The sequence below is a fragment of the Pholis gunnellus genome (assembly GCF_910591455.1).
Source record: "Pholis gunnellus genome assembly, chromosome: 9".
NCBI lineage: Eukaryota > Metazoa > Chordata > Actinopteri > Perciformes > Pholidae > Pholis > Pholis gunnellus.
Window position 1 is genome coordinate 23,444,152 of NC_136535.1, and position 16,231 is coordinate 23,460,382.

Here is a 16,231-nt window from a genome sequence, read left to right on the forward strand (position 1 = left end):
GGCAATGAATTTTGTAGTTTGTCAATCAGGGAACGGTTGTGTAGGTTTGGAGCATTTCTTATTCTATGGTGCTGCCAACATAAAAATATCGGTCTCTTAAGCAGGAGATACTTTGAGGTTTTGGTGCCAATTTTAATTCCGTGGGTTGTTTTTGCCTCGGCAGTTACATTTAAAATAGTTTTACACAGAATTAGAGCTTGTTGTCGTGAAGATGAAAGCTTTATTGAACAGTGGTGTATGACCAGTATTGTAACTTTTCTCTTAACTGTTAGTCTCATGATAAAAGGACATTATATGTATTATTATGATAATAAAAGTGTGTGTGTGTGTGTGTGTGTACCACTGAGACAGAGTGTGTGTAACATCCATTTATTACCACCTTATATGACAAATCTGGAAATTACAAACATTGTTTAGTTGAAACATCATCCTCAACATTTCAAAAAGAAAAAGAAAATCAAATTGAGCAAAAATAAATTTTAAAATTAAGTTAAACGGGTGACAAGACGACCTGAGAAACGGTATACAGACGATCGACTGATCCGGAGAAAAAAATAGAAGCAAAGGGGGGACGTATACAGAAAACACCAGTATTATTATCATGTAACACTGATTTACAACACATGTTCACATTTTAATCAGTTAGTTTGTTTAAAAAATTATGATTTTCACACTTTGAGAGCTTTTGGTTTTGAAGAACGTTACAAACCTAGATGAACCTTTGTTACAAAAAGGTATTTTTGTATTTTAAAAAATGAGCCACTGCTACAAAAGCATCTCTGACACCATACTTGAGCTCTCAAGCTTTGGCTTTAAATTATTAGATAAAACCAATTTGAACACCACAACAACAGGTGAAGTTAAACTCTTCTGTCAGTTAGGAAAAGAGCTTCTACAAGAGGATCAAACTTTGGTGCCAAAACAAGTCAGTAGCTTCACATCTCAGTAGAAAAAAATATCTTCAAATCAGTTTGTTTTTGTACTGTCGGTGTTGTAATCTGATTTATCCCCCCATCTCCACGTCATCTACAAATACTTTGAAGTGAAAAAAAAAAAAAGTGAGACTCATTTGAAAGAAAACAAAACAAAAACCCTAACCCGATGAATGACAACAATGATCAATATGGTAATCATAAATCAAGTTCTCCAAAAAGATGCTGATGGATTGTGTACAATATGCTGTGGTGATCAGAACCAACACTCATGCAGACACAGACAGGGACAGAAAATACAGCCTCGGCCATCTTGAGGAAAGAGACCAACACCGTCGTCTCTGAGCGAGGCTGGCGGAGGATAGAGAGCAGGAGGAGAGGACCTGGTAAGTTCTTCTAGCACCCTGCTGCAGAAAAGAGACAAACGTCCCCCAGCAGACACGTACCCATCCTCTCCTCCTGGCTGTCCCGCCCAAATTTGCATTGTTCTAGTCCATGTTTTGTTTTCTCTTATTCTATCCAGAAGTCATCCTCACCCCCGCAGAGTCAGATTAGAGACAAGTGCAAACCAGGAGACGTGTGCTTGAGGAGATCTCATCACCAAAGAGTCGGTACATGCACAAAAAAGAGAGAGTACCCTAGAAGTCTGCTGCAGAGAGCACTAAGAAAAACACGACTATACACTTTATTCCATAATATAATCAGTTTTCCTCTACACACTACTAACACAGGGAGGAGGGAGAGAGGGAGGGAGCGGGTGAGGGAACGAGAGACAGACTGGTGAAGGAAGGGCAGGAAGAGGTGAAAAAGGGAGAAAGACCAAGAGGAGGGGAGGGCGTCTAAGCGCGCTCCCCGCGGATACGACGTGCCAGCTGGATGTCTTTGGGCATGATGGTGACACGCTTGGCGTGGATGGCGCACAAGTTGGTGTCCTCAAACAGACCCACCAGGTAGGCCTCGCTGGCCTCCTGCAGATGACACAGGCAAAAACATTTAGGTTTCAATGATTAAAACGTGTTATTATTTGGTCATTTTTTTGTTAACGGTGAGAGCTACTGACCTGCAGAGCTCCGATGGCTGCACTCTGGAAACGCAGGTCGGTCTTGAAGTCCTGGGCGATTTCTCTCACCAGGCGCTGGAAGGGCAGCTTGCGGATCAGCAGCTCGGTGGACTTCTGATAACGACGGATCTCACGCAGAGCCACGGTACCGGGCCTGGAGAAGATTGGCAAAAAATTTATGATTTTGTGAGTTTTTTTTGTACTTCTTTGTTTTCTAGAAACATTTTTTTTGTCTTATTTTATATGTTTTGTCCCCACCATTGTGAGGTACCGTCTCACCTGTAGCGATGGGGCTTCTTGACTCCACCAGTGGAAGGAGCACTCTTGCGAGCAGCCTTGGTGGCCAGCTGCTTACGTGGGGCTTTGCCTCCAGTGGACTTACGGGCGGTCTGCTTGGTACGGGCCATGGCTGTTGAAGATCACCTGGAAAAGATTTAGAAAAGCAGGATAAATGGCCTTGGTTTATTTTGCATATTTAATAATCAAGAGTTCTCCTTTACATCTACTTTTAGCTTTGTTTACTCTGTATACTCTGAAAGTAATGCAAATATGTCTTCATAGCTTTATTTTGTTGGTTTGATACTCCTACACTTCCTGAGTGTGATTATTAATCCTTTCAAATACACATATTTCAAATTAAACATGTTGTATAGTTTTTAAACGGGAACAGGCAACTTGAATTAAGTTAACTTTTTCGGGAAGTAAACATACAAAACAATCCCTAACACTATCGGACTGACAAACGTCAGTCAAAGACGAACTACGGTACTATTGGCTGGGAGACCAATACGTAGCTAAAAATATAACGTTTGGGCCAATTAGCGGGCAGAGTTGTCAAAAGTGGGCGGGAGCTACAGCTTGCCTTCCACTGTTGCTAGGTCCCGCCCACCCCAGCTCTGATGATGGCGGCGGTTTGATGCGCAAACGGGATAAAGACCGAGGGCAGAAGAGCTAAAGGAGTAGCGCATAAACAACTTCAATTTGACAGATAACCGCAGTTCGAGCGTATCGGGAAATAAGAGAAAGACACACAAGACATTTCAAGGAACTCATAGATAGGGTTAGGAAAGCCCAACGGTCCCTAACGGCTGCGTAGAATCGAGCTGAACCGGGCGCATAATTTGAATCTCAACGGCTGCAGAGAAGACTGCATTTCACCCGTCGTTTCGACAAGCCCGTGTTTGTTTGTTTCTTTCCACACGACAAAATTATAGTTTTTTCACAGTTAAATGTTACTAAAAAATAAAATAAAATACAACTTAAAAAATGTAAAGTACATTCACGAACCCCGCGAATGATTTCGAGTGGCTTACCTGGGGGGAAAAGTAAGTAGAAGTCGTGAGAAATGTTTCGCTTGTCTCTTATTTTCTTCTTCGTATCCACAATGGGAAGCAGAGCGTCCAGCGGGGAAAATGGCCGCCGCGTCAATCAACTGTCCCACAATGCAACAGCGGTCACAACAATAATAATAATGTGGTCTCTTTTAGCCGTTTGATGTACGTTTTGTCGTAATTAGTACGACTTAGTTTTATTAATAACAAGCGAATAAGTAAAAAAAAAAAAGCTAATACTTTTTTTTTTTTTGCCCTACAATTATTCTGTCTGTATAATATTGCAACAACAATTCTGTCTGTATATATAATATTTTAGTTATTGTGGATTTCTTACTTATTTATAATACTTGTTTTGATCTTGTTTTTAATTATGTCTCTTGTTTGCACTATACTATGTGTGTGTATATATATATATATATATATATATATATATATATATATATATATATATATATATATATTCATTCATTATTACAAACCCTTTTTTGTTGTTGAAAAAGCAGCATTTGTTACTGGAAGGATGTGTGATAATAGAAATGTTCTAAATTAATGCACAATAATGTGAATTAGGGCTGCAAAAAACTATTATTTGGGATATCTGCTTGCTTGAAAAATCTGAATAAATTATCAAATAAGATGTAGAAGAGCTTTGTTCATAATTGTTTCTGCTCAAATATGAATATCATTGTATTGTAAGTTATCCACTCATATGTCTTATTTAACCACAAGAATCCGTTTATTATGTTTGTGAATTTCGAGTACAAATATTTAGCTTTTTAAAAATGGCTGAAAACATAAATCAAAAACACGGTAGAAAAAGAAAAAAAATAGGTTATCATATCAACCTGAGAGAGGAACAAAAAGTCAAAACATTACCTGGACATCATAACGTGGCTGAAAATCAAAATATGATCACCATAGGTCTGCTACATATACGCCGCTGATTCTGCCAAAAAATGCAGTGTCATCATAGCACAATGACGTTTCTAATTGACAACCAGAATCAAACTTTTGTATTTTCATACATTTAACACTAACAGTAGAAATACACCATTATTGTAAAAAAAGAAAGAAAAAGGAGGGAAAAAAGAGAAATCACTACTTTTACAACAAATCTCTATTTAAAATAAAAATCAGAAGACCCATTATATGAATGTAAATGTCCATCTAAAGATGAAAATGTCTAAAATCTTAATGCAATTTCCTATTCATCTCAAATCACACACTATTCTTGGCTTGCAAAAACACCTGATGCATGGAGATAACAACCTGTGAGCTAGCTAGTTAGAAGTGTAACTGATTCAAAAGTTCAAAACGTACATGAAGACATCTCTAAGGAAACCTTGCTACTAGTAGCACCAAAGAAGACATGATCACACATTTTACGGTTATTACAATCATACGATATATATATATATATATAGGACCTCAAACCAAACTACTAAGTATAGAGGGAGGACGGGGATGTAAAGAGTGGTGACGGGACGAAAGGACAGCAGATAACATTGGGAAACATTTTAAGCGCGCTCCCCGCGGATACGACGTGCCAACTGGATGTCTTTGGGCATGATGGTGACACGCTTGGCGTGGATGGCGCACAAGTTGGTGTCCTCAAACAGACCCACCAGGTAGGCCTCGCTGGCCTCCTGCAGATGACACAGGCAAAAACATTTAGGTTTCAATGATTAAAACGTGTTATTATTTGGTCATTTTTTTGTTAACGGTGAGAGCTACTGACCTGCAGAGCTCCGATGGCTGCACTCTGGAAACGCAGGTCGGTCTTGAAGTCCTGGGCGATTTCTCTCACCAGGCGCTGGAAGGGCAGCTTGCGGATCAGCAGCTCGGTGGACTTCTGATAACGACGGATCTCACGCAGAGCCACGGTACCGGGCCTGGAGAGGAATAGCAAAAATCAAATCATACATATATGTACAAATTTGAGATGGGAGCAGCTCAACTCGACCTGCTTTTTTTGCACATAACACATGTTATCCTTCTTGGATTTTTTTTTAACAGAACACATTACTCTTTAATTTTGTGCACTATTTTTCATCTTCACCTTGCACCTCCGCATACTGTTGGTAGGGCAACTGAATGATTGAACCCCACTCTCAGTCTTTTTCTACTAGTAGGAGTCTGAGAGAAACCACAGGATAGAATATCAGCTCCACTCAGATGTTCCCCACATAACAGTCCAAATACACAATGTACATAAACTACTGTGTTTTGTGACAGTATGTTCATAGAGTAGAAGTAAAAGTATAAGCTTAAGTATGTCCCAAAATGCTTCTTTGGGTCTGCAGGAAAGCTACTTGAGTCCATCTGTAAGTCAGTTGAGTTTTACTATACATCCACATATACAACAGAGGGGGAATAAAACTGTAGCGTGCCTTGTGTTGTTAATCTTTCCATCACAAACGGATTAACCACGCGAGTGCTCACCTGTAGCGATGGGGCTTCTTGACTCCACCAGTGGAAGGAGCACTCTTGCGAGCAGCCTTGGTGGCCAGCTGCTTACGTGGGGCTTTGCCTCCAGTGGACTTACGGGCGGTCTGCTTGGTACGGGCCATGGCTGCTGAAGATCACCTGGAGACACGTGACAAAAGTTTGCTTTAATGCAATTTTAAGGGCACATGTGAATCAGAATAGCTCAAGATGTGAAGGATAAAAATGTACTTTTCAAGCTGTATTTTCATTACTATAGAACTTTACATCAACATGGAAAACTAGTCTTCAGTTAGAGTGGGTTACAAAAGAACATAAATCAGAATCAGGAGCCTCAGGTTTTATTTTTTTTATTTTTATTATATCCTAAGCTTATGTAATGACTGTCTTTCAAACGGACAGCTAAGGCATCCAATCATAGCAGCGCTCTTTATCGCGTAAACCAATCACACTCTGTAAACTAGCCCGAGAGGCGGGATGCTGCAAATCTTTCGACCAATCACAGCACGATAAAGGCCCGACAAACCCCGCCCCTTGCGCAACGAACGTGGGTTCGTTTGTTTCTTCGTAGCGTGCTCCCCGGCTGCGCGCCAGCCTTGATTTTTTATTCAGAATGAGCTATTTTGAAGGAAAACCAAGCGACCCCGCCCGCGTTGGCTGCCCGGTGTTAACAAACGAGCACCCCTTAACGATGATGGCTGTCTGCTGGCTAGAAGAATGCAAACGGGAAGGAAAAAATCGTTGTTATCGATGAGAAAAACGACGGAAGAGTATAAAAACCACGGCGTGAAAGTGGAATATACTTTTTGAAGATGATACTAGACATGTCAGGGGATCTTTTGATGAACATTTTTTTGTCAGATGACCCCTCACTCTAGGCGCATTTCCGAGTCAAATGTGACCAGATCACAAGTGCTTTTTTAGGTCTCCACGAGCAGGCAGATAATGGCTCGACCGCTCTGCGTTTATCGTTTTCACCAAAAATAAACGAAAAAACACGTCCATCCGACAACTAACACGACGTTAAATGATAGATCGGAGTTTTATTGAAATGGTGCTACTTACCTTTGGGAACTTAGTGACAGATTGCGGCTCAAAAAATGTGAACGTATTCTTGAGTCTCTAAAGCGTTGTTCTCGCTATAAAACGAAGGGACGACAAAAAAAAGGAAAAAGAACATAGGAGAGCAACAGGAGACACGTTTCCCATGATGCATCTGGGGACAAACACGTTACATACATGCAGCAACATGATAAACAATGACCACACTCAAGTGGTCATTTTTGAGTAATTTTATTTTTTTTTAATCCTGATTATTTACATTTGTGTTTGTTTAGGTTATTACATTTTTTTTAATTAAATGTATTTTTTCTGGAAAGAAAAAAAGTAACCAAAGCACAATTGGTGTCCTAGGGAGAGTAGACAATGAGTGATATTTGGTGTTTCAGACTTTTAATACTATATTGACAATTTGTATATATGTTTTATAATGAATATACACAATTTTGATTTAAACCAACACACCAATACTCTGAGTATCATGCAATGTGTTGTTAATACCCGTACTTTGTTGTAAATAAATATATCATAACATTATAAAATATGATAAAGTGAAGAAGAAAAAAAACAAGTTTTACTTAAACTTTTATTTAAATGGACAGTTAATGCAGCAGTTACACTGTCCGTCCTTCAGGCGTCGCTGTCTGCGTCCCTCCACCGCTTCTTCATAAAAGAAGAAGAAACGTTTCTTCTTTCTCAAGTCCTCCAACAATGGCGCCGATCAGGAGGTTGAAACGCGTGGCGGCCTCACAGCCAGGTTTTCTCAATTTAAAGTCCAATTCGGGCGCCGCAGATTCGTCCGGTGGTCGGAGAAAGCGTTTGAACAAGAACAAGAAGAAGAACTGGAACAAATACAGCGACATAAACGACGTAGAGGGCTTCTTAGCAGACGTCAGACTCCAGGAGAGGACCACGGGGTGAGTTTTGCTAAGTTAAATGTGGCGGAGACGAACACTGTGTGATTCCTGCGCTCTTTAGGTAAAACTAAAAGTATTTAAAAAAAAAAAGGGTTAGCTTAAAGTTATCTCAGGTAACGGACGTTTTGTTTATGTTTAACGTCTATGGCTCGTTGTATTCACGTAAACAACACGTTCAGTCAACTCGTGCTGAAGCTGTGGGTCAGTGTCCGATGGACGCGTCTCTGATTAGGCCTTAGACTGTATGCAAGACTTAAATATAATACTTATATAATAAACAAGCATTAGGCTTTAGTGCTTGTCGTGTTTCACACACATTCCCCCAATAACGTTAGTTACATTTATGTTTAACACGTTTTATGTTTTTGTTTTGAAATAAAAAACATCTGCTGCCTCCAGATCCCAGATATGATTTCCATCTTTCATTTGAATAATTTAGGGATTTTAGAAAAAACTGCAATTTAGAAATTTTTTTGAAATTGTATGTCATTAATAGTTAGTCACCTGGAAAATTACTCACTGTATCGAAACCCATTGTTGGTTCTAAATAAAACAATCTAAAGTTATAATATGACATTTGTGTGTTTCAGGGGTCTGCTGTCTGAGAAGTCAGATGAAAGTTTATTCTTTCTGGATGCTGGACCACCAAAGAAATCTCAACTAAGAGGTAAATACACATTTACACAAAAGAACAGACATGTTCATGGTCCTACAGATGGGTCATGCATTTCCTCGTCTCATAGTATTTTTATTTTTTTTAAACATATGTACGTAAAAGTGTGTAACCTGTATTTCCCTGTGAAGTAGTGGAACCCGTGGTGGAGAAGAGGAGGAACGGGAAGGTGTCACGTCCTCTGAGGATAGACCTGATCCTGCAGCATGACTCCCTCATTCCGCCACCTAAAGAGTAAGTATCCCCCACAGCCCTCTGTGCTTTATCCTCCTTCACTTTCAGGAGAAACTGAGCCCAGTGTCCTCCTAAAATGTTATCTTGAGGGTTGGATTTAGTTAGAACAAGTCTGTTTGTAAAAGGATCGGGTTATTTTTTTGAGCAAACGAGTGTCTGTTGTGTCCCGTGATGATCTCATCCTTGCGCTCCCAGTATTTCCTTCGTGGGAATGTGAAGTCAACACATAGGAGCTCAGGACACTGTTGTGTAAACGGTGTCCTGGGATCTGAGGATATGTAAACGCGCATCATAGAGTAGGCGCTGTCGAGTCCAACCGGCCTGGTTTCGATACCTCGCTGCTCCTCTCCATCGTGTGTCATCATCTCATGTCTTCTGCCTCCCTCCTCCAGCGTGCTGGCCTACCAGCTACCTAACGCCAAGAAACTCCGTCGCATTGCCCAGAAGGCCGAGCAGCTGGCAGCCAAAGGTGTGGTGCCGCGGAGGGAGAAACGGCTGCTGCCCAGACAGCCGCTCGACGGGACGGCCAAGAAGGCAGCGCTGGAGGCCAACAACAACCCAGAGCGAGACTACTACGACATATGGAAACCAGAGTGTGAGTTTTGTGCATGTATAGTGTGTGTGTGTCCAGTGATGATCACATCCTTGCGCTCCCAGTATTTCCTTCATGGGAATGTGAAGACCAACATGGAGCTCAGGTGACTGTTGTGTAAACGGTCACTTGGGATCTGAGGATGCACACAAAGAAGTAAAGTGTTTATGTTAAGATCCAATTGTGAAAAGAGGGATGAATAGATTATTAATCATCCATAATAATTGTATTGGTTCTTATTACTGTGAGCCGTGTGCACGCTGCAAGTGGCTGCATACTTAAAGGTTTCTTCAGCTGTACTGAGCTTCTTGTCCCTGTAAGCTGATGGTGATCTGAGGAAGCCACCAGGGTTTTATTTAACTTTCTGAAGTGGCTGTTGGTGGTCTAGTTGTGATGACCATTGAAAACACGCGAGGCCTGATGTACCCTTGTGAAATGTTAATTTAAGTCTCCACAACTAAATGTAGACACGAGGATGGAAATGTTATCGTAGTTTCCCTCATTCTTTGTCAGTACGAACCTAACGCTGGATCATAGATTTGTAGCTGCATACGTTTGAAGATGTGGACTTGTGCCGCTGTGTTTGCTGTCAAGTCCTGATAATCTGTCGTTAGCGCACTTAAATGCTCATATATTTGAAACTTTCTCTTTTTAATGTAGCCAAAGAAACAGCCGACCCCTGGTACCTTCAACAGACGGGAAAGAAGCGTGTCAAGGTGAGAACAAATATCTGTTTTTGTGAGTTACAAAGTAAACACCTGTGGACTGATACTTTTATATTGAATGTGTGTGTTTGTTTTGACTAATGTGTCTGCATCCCTGTTTTGTCAGCGTCCGGAGAGGATGAATGAGAAGCCGTCCGTGCTTCCTGCGGTGGAGGTGATCGCTCCTGGAGGATCCTACAACCCAGACTTCTTCTCCCATCAGGTCAGTCACAGCTCTACAGCGCACTCGCATATCTGTACAAGAAACGGCTCATTTATGCAGATGTATGTTCCGATAAAGTTGCCTAAAGAACATGTTCATGGTTTGTCTTGTTGTATGAGCTGCCCTGACTCTCTCCTCTCTTGCTCTGTGAACACAGGCTTTGCTGCAGGTGGCCCACGAGGTGGAGGTCAAGAAAAAGAAGGAAGAAGACAAAATAGTGAAACAGCTGGCGGTCAACAGAGAACACATAGCAACAGAGGTGCAGATGACTATTCCAGCTCGTCCGTCATCTTCGGTTTATACTCTTGTCGTGGAGGTTTAGGTCTCTTTAAGTTTAACTAACGTGAGTGTTTGTTCTGCAGGAGACGGTCTTGAGAGAGCAGGTGGAAGGCCTCGTGGAAGAGGAGAATGACGACGGCGCTAATGAGGAAGAGGAGGGTGTGGCAGTTGGAGCCATCGTAGTGGCGGTGAAGAAGACCGAGAGGCAGAGGAAGAAAGAGAGGGCAGACAAAATAAAGGTACCTCGACAGTCTAAACTTTTTAAAGACTTTTACTTCATGAATGTCTTAGTTCAGAGGATTCTACTATAAAAGTAATGAAACTGTTTCACTGATTGGGTAAATGATGTGAATACAAACTATTCATAGAAATAATACCACTTATTTATTTATCAGGTTCATTTGTAGTTCTTCACATCAGATTATTGAGATTGATATAGCTTATTATAATTATATCAGGTGGGGTTTATAACTCCTAAAACTGAAAGGTGGAACTTGAAGAGAAGCACTTGAACGGAGATCTGAAACAATTGAATGGTTCGTCGGCTGAAATTAGTTTTTTGATAATCTGTTCATTATTTAAGGGTTTAAACTGCTATTCTGATCCACAATCCTCTACACAAGTGGTGTATATAAGCAAGAGGGTCGAAGTTAAAGATAAATCGTTATACAGAAGAAGTTTGTCCCAATTGACTGCATGGAACAGTTTGTACTTTTTAAGGGTGGCACTGTGTACTAAAAGTAAAACAACTTGTGAATGTGTCACTTTTTACTCAAAGTTGCCATATTGTCGATGCTCCACACACCATCTGACATCCCTCCTCTCCGTTTCTCCTCCTCTCTTCCCCCTCAGGAGCAACGGCGACAGGCCCACAGAGTTCGGTCTGACAAGCGGCAGCAGCTCTTCCAGCTTCGCTCCATAAAGACGTCCATCAAACAGCAGGAAGAGGACACCAAGGAGAAACAGATACAACGCAAGAGCAACCAGGAGGCCCAGAAAGCTCAACCCAGACGTCTCGGCAAACTCAAGTACGCACCTCTGACACTCTTATCCCACATGTTCATATGTTGAAGGGCCACTCGGGGAGTTAGTGTTGCACTTTCATGAAGCTGGAGGACTCTCAAGAGACGGAAGAGACACCAAACTGACTAATCATTTTTTTTCCAGGTGTGAAATCCTCATTAATCACCACCAGAGGGCATCATATGTGAGGTTTAACTTAACTTACTGCAGACGTGGTTTAATTGAGGATGATCTACGTTACTCTGATCTGAACCGTGAAAATATTTAAAGCCAAGCAACTTGCACAACCTTTAATTTAGGTCTGTTGACGAGGAAATAATTTGAGGTATAGCATAACTTATACAACTAGCTGTACGTGTCACAGCAATGTTTTTGCAGAGCGTGGTTGCCAGACCTGAGTTACCCTTCGTGCAGAATAAAGTGTCACATGATCACAAATCCTAGCCAAAGCATTCACGGTTTTAAAAGTAACTTCAGGAATCTTAACGTGACCGTTAGGAAGCCGGTGTATTCCAGCCATGATGTTGTATTGATTGTCTGATTTAAAATGTCAAAGGTTTAGTGTACAAAATTATGCAATATTTTGTGATTTGATGCGAGAAGCAAAAATATAAAAAACAAAATAATGAGGCCATTTAATTAACTACTGATGGAGGCCAGACTCTTGCACACACCAGGCCCAGGTTTAGCAAAGTGTTTTAAACCACTGCAAGTTCAGGTTTAGTTGGACGCTCGTTAGATGCTAAGTGACTGAGCAACATCCCCCCCCATCAGCTTTAAAAATATTAATTGGCATCAATGTTATTCTTAATAAGACCTCGAATCATGAGACCGGTAGCAGATCAGTTTTTATTTGCGCTCCAGTGTTATTTCAGCCACACAAATGACATATTCTGGTACTAATTAATGCTTTATGTGGAGGAATCTCGTGTTCACTCTGGAATGAGTTGTAACCGTGCGGTTCTTTATTTGCAGGTTCCAGGCTCAGGACATGGAGGTCCAGTTGAGTGACGAGCTGGCCGGCTCCCTGAGACAACTCAAGGTACGCGCTCGCTCATCCAGTGTGACCTCTCTGCCAGTGGGACGAGTCTTTATCTGTAATGAGTTTTGTTTTATCTTCAGCCCCCTGTATTGTCTTATTCTAAGCCTTTTCCTATTCTGTAATACTGTGACGACCCACTTTCCCCCCACAGGGGTCATTACAGTTTCATGTGGAAAATTCTTCTCTTATCTTCCTGCCATTATGTCTCTGAATAATACTTGAAATCAGCCTTTTGTGGCCAGAATGGGGTTTTATAATTCGGGTGGGAGTTGCTCGCCGAGTGTTTTTTTTTTTTTTTTTGTCTGACGTGGATTTGTCTCTCACCCCTTGTAACGCCGGCACTCTGCAGCCAGAGGGCAGTGTCCTCAAGGACCGCTTCAAGAGTCTGCAGAAGAGAAATCTGATCGAACCGCGAGAGAGAGCCAAGTAAGGACCTTGGCCTCGCTCTTACGTAACGCCGCCTCAAAGGCTCTGCGGGATGTACACATTCATACGGAGGGTATTGATTTATTTATTTTTAAATGTGTGTTCCCTCCCTCCCTCCCGCCGTCTCTTAGGTTCAAGAGGAGACTGAAGCTGAAGTACGTGGAGAAGAGGGCTTTCAGAGAGATCACTTAAAGCTGACCCGCAGACCAAAGGACCCGAACACAAGGAGCTGGCCAGCATTTCAAAGACAAACGCATCATAATAGAACTGTGTATATATTCATCTTAATGACCGTTGAGGGCTTGTCTGACCCTTTCAGACGATTCCAACTGCTAACTGATTAATATGTCACATCAGTGAGATAAAGTGAAATGGAAAGGAGGCATTTCCTGTTCTGGTGCATGTTTGATATTTCCCTGTGTGTGTTATGTAATATGAACTCTTATCAGGAAAAGGGCTTTCTAAGGGTTTATAGTGTACAGTGCAGCAGGATAACAAGTACAATAGATGTCATGTGTACAGAATACACATAATAGAATTACACCATAATCCACATGACAAAGGATACATATGAGTAATAGCTGTAGTAGCACCAATAATAGAATAAGTATCCACAGCAGTGGATTAAATGTATCATGCAAACAAACATGTTAATATATCATAACCTACATTTCTTCGTGCATTAAAATATGTTTTTTAAGGTATTTCCTCCGTATTTGAGCAGTTTCTGTGCTGCTGCTTTAAATGTTGCGACACCTGGTTTAACATGCAGCATAAAGTTAAGAGTAGAGGCAACAGATAATTAAAAAGAAAATGCCCATTTTTAAACTATAATTAGATTGCGTCATTAAGAGTTGAAGTAGATTCATGATTTTTTTCATTATCTTAGATGTAAAAAAAAAAAAAAAAAAGACAGCTTGGTTTGAGGGAATTGGTGTGTGATAATTGATTCTGACCCGCTGGCTTAAAACCATAATTGCCTTCAGTGTCGTGCTGGTGTGAACAGAGACTCATACAAACACACACACACACACATGGTGCCTGGAGCTACGCCAAAGCTTATCTGTTAATCGGTGTGAAAATGTAATCTTTTACCTCCAGAAGCCCCCCTGCACACTCAGCTGCTTCAATCAGCCCCCCCCCCCCCCAAATCAAGTGTAGAGAAACATTGACCACCTCCCAGTTCAGCAGCTTATCGATGTGCCAACTTCCTGCTGATGAATTAACCTGCAGACTCATAAAGCCACAGTTTGTCCCTAAGGAACTTCCTTCATTACTTTTCTACTTATAGGATTTAATACACAGCGGTGAGGATAATATGAATCCTTTACCACAGCCACTGTAATAATAAACTATTGTATTTAATCTCTGACTGAAAGTCCCCCAGTCTTAATAATGCGTCCTTGGATGAAATATCTATTGTTCTACTAAACCTCCAATACCAACTTGTAACATCTTTACTGACAAAGCTGGCCTCACCATCCGTTTATCTTTACATGTATTATGACACGTGCTTCTGCAAATCCATGGAACACGTTTATAAGCGCTGTAAGCTAAAGCAACAGCCTCTCTAGCAACTCTGTAGCTAACTTTAGCGTGATAAAAGTGGTAAAAGTCGGGGCATCAACACAAGTTATCATGGTTCATCCTCTGGGGACCATGGATGTCATGTGGAAGAACTAAATGGCAATCCATCTAATTAAGATGTTTCCGTCGGGATCGAGGTGGTGGACGAAACATTCCGGAATAATACAGATGTGATATCTTTTGACAGAATATTGCCTTTATAGCTGAACGAGGATATTGTGCGGTTAGAGAAATATGTCGGTGTTTTTCTTGTACGGAGGCAGATTGCAGCCGGTTTGTTTTTTTTCTTCTTTACTCTCTTCTCGTGTGAGACAGCTGCCAGATTGTCTTGGCATGGGGTAGGACGGATTACGTGTGTGTGTGTGTGTGTGTGTGCGGTCGCTCCTTACCTCCTTAAGAATAGATTACTACTACTCCGGTCTGAGGATCCGGGAGTGACAGAAGAAGCCACTGACACACTCAACTATGGAGATGCTGCTGTGTGAGTATTTGAGTGAACATTGTTATGTGATCCCACGATTGTTTGCTCTAAAGTGACACAAAAATCTGATATCAACACTACTAATATATTTTTTAATAACTGCTGCAAATGCGTATTTACTGTCCTTATTCTGTAAATGTCCAATATTTACTCTCCTTTTAGCCGATTGTCTCCATCAGCTTAACTCCCAGCATGAGAGCCGGGCTGTAAAACCAAGAGAGAGGAACTGCAGTCAGGTGATGATTCTCCTTTTATATTATGAAAGATGTTGATTATGGCTAATTCAAGTCAGTTGTGAAGCAAAACATTTGAGATGTTTGCTTGTTCCAGCTCCTCAAGTGTATGCTGATACTCAGATTTGAATATAATTTGCAAACTGAATATAATTTTGGGTTTAGACTGTTGTTTGGGCAACACATGCGAACTCGAGCCAAAGCCCCCTCCAAGAAACTCTTGACAGCAAAAACAAAAGAAAGAGATAATTTTGATGCCTAAATGATTCTCCAAATACTTTTGGAAGCTTTCCTTAATTTACCAAGAATATATAATATAATATAGTTGTGTCCAAATATATTTAGGGCCTAAAACAGTAAAGGCAGGGTTGCTGATCTTGAGAAAGAGTAAGCAAGATTTAAACAAATTATCCGACTGAATTTTCCAGCCCAGTGTTGAACTATTTTCCAATGAAAGTAGTGAGCAGCACAAGCTTAAGTCGCTGACACCCTGTCCCTCCAAAGCCACTCCCCCCAAAATCATCATCATCAGTAACGTAAAAAACGAACGAGGCTATTGTTAATACTCACAGCTGTTAAATTGCACGGTCAGAGTGGGATCAGGTAGACAGGCAGGTAGCTTATTACAGCCACAGACACCAGATTTCTTTACGTCAGAGCATCAATGAATCGTGTTGTAAACAGTATTTCAACAAATATAGCAAACAATGTCTCTGAAGAGGATTACCAACCCTGTAGCTTTAAGAATATGGACTCTCAAATATATCTGAATCAAACTTGAAATGTAATCAGTCTGTAATTGTAGATGTCCTCAAGTGGAACTTTGTAGATGTCCTCAAGTGGAACTGCCTCTGCCCAACACTAACCCCAAAAGACCCACTTCCATGATTAGTGTGTGTGTGTGTGTGTGTGTGTGTGTGTGTAAGAGAGAGAGAGAGAGAGAGAGAGAGAGAGAGCATCCAACCCATCGAGCAAATTACTCTAAAT

At 41.1% G+C, this 16,231-nt stretch overlaps 3 protein-coding genes across 4 annotated transcripts; 1 reads left to right on the plus strand and 2 right to left on the minus strand.

Annotated features, from left to right (window-relative positions):
• Positions 1 to 353: 353 nt before the first annotated feature.
• LOC306700659 (histone H3.3A) lies at positions 354 to 3,441 on the minus strand. The gene is made up of 4 exons (XM_079165737.1): positions 3,306 to 3,441; positions 2,272 to 2,415; positions 1,993 to 2,146; positions 354 to 1,900 (listed from the first exon to the last, which is right to left on the minus strand). The coding sequence occupies exons 2-4, from the start codon at positions 2,397 to 2,399 to the stop codon at positions 1,772 to 1,774; spliced, it is 411 nt and encodes a 136-aa protein (XP_079021863.1). The 5' UTR covers positions 2,400 to 2,415; positions 3,306 to 3,441; the 3' UTR covers positions 354 to 1,771.
• A 597-nt stretch (positions 3,442 to 4,038) lies between these two features.
• Positions 4,039 to 6,990, minus strand: LOC306700658 (histone H3.3A). The gene is made up of 4 exons (XM_079165736.1): positions 6,837 to 6,990; positions 5,769 to 5,912; positions 5,065 to 5,218; positions 4,039 to 4,972 (listed from the first exon to the last, which is right to left on the minus strand). The coding sequence occupies exons 2-4, from the start codon at positions 5,894 to 5,896 to the stop codon at positions 4,844 to 4,846; spliced, it is 411 nt and encodes a 136-aa protein (XP_079021862.1). The 5' UTR covers positions 5,897 to 5,912; positions 6,837 to 6,990; the 3' UTR covers positions 4,039 to 4,843.
• Positions 6,991 to 7,302: 312 nt separating this feature from the next.
• On the plus strand, positions 7,303 to 14,259 carry nop53 (NOP53 ribosome biogenesis factor). Of its 2 annotated transcripts, none has more exons than XM_079165724.1 (12): positions 7,303 to 7,747; positions 8,338 to 8,414; positions 8,555 to 8,654; positions 9,047 to 9,249; positions 9,907 to 9,962; positions 10,078 to 10,173; positions 10,331 to 10,432; positions 10,536 to 10,691; positions 11,305 to 11,480; positions 12,451 to 12,517; positions 12,867 to 12,943; positions 13,075 to 14,259. In XM_079165724.1, the coding sequence occupies exons 1-12, from the start codon at positions 7,542 to 7,544 to the stop codon at positions 13,133 to 13,135; spliced, it is 1,377 nt and encodes a 458-aa protein (XP_079021850.1). In that variant the 5' UTR covers positions 7,303 to 7,541; the 3' UTR covers positions 13,136 to 14,259. The 2 variants fall into 2 exon arrangements, with proteins under 2 accessions (XP_079021850.1, XP_079021849.1); XM_079165723.1 differs by having other exon boundaries at positions 7,314 to 7,747; positions 8,552 to 8,654.
• Positions 14,260 to 16,231: the final 1,972 nt, after the last annotated feature.

Bases quoted from the DNA above. Each gene is read 5' to 3' on its own strand.
- LOC306700659 (XM_079165737.1), bottom strand. From the start codon at position 2,399: ATGGCCCGTACCAAGCAGACCGCCCGTAAGTCCACTGGAGGCAAAGCC. The intron at 2,147-2,271 runs GTGAGACGGTAC...AATCTTCTCCAG, and splicing joins AAGAAGCCCCATCGCTACAG to GCCCGGTACCGTGGCTCTGC. The intron at 1,901-1,992 runs GTCAGTAGCTCT...TGTCATCTGCAG, and splicing joins CAGCCATCGGAGCTCTGCAG to GAGGCCAGCGAGGCCTACCT.
- LOC306700658 (XM_079165736.1), bottom strand. From the start codon at position 5,896: ATGGCCCGTACCAAGCAGACCGCCCGTAAGTCCACTGGAGGCAAAGCC. The intron at 5,219-5,768 runs GTGAGCACTCGC...ATTCCTCTCCAG, and splicing joins AAGAAGCCCCATCGCTACAG to GCCCGGTACCGTGGCTCTGC. The intron at 4,973-5,064 runs GTCAGTAGCTCT...TGTCATCTGCAG, and splicing joins CAGCCATCGGAGCTCTGCAG to GAGGCCAGCGAGGCCTACCT.
- nop53 (XM_079165723.1), top strand. From the start codon at position 7,542: ATGGCGCCGATCAGGAGGTTGAAACGCGTGGCGGCCTCACAGCCAGGT. The intron at 8,655-9,046 runs GTAAGTATCCCC...TCCCTCCTCCAG, and splicing joins CTCATTCCGCCACCTAAAGA to CGTGCTGGCCTACCAGCTAC. The intron at 12,518-12,866 runs GTACGCGCTCGC...GGCACTCTGCAG, and splicing joins GCTCCCTGAGACAACTCAAG to CCAGAGGGCAGTGTCCTCAA.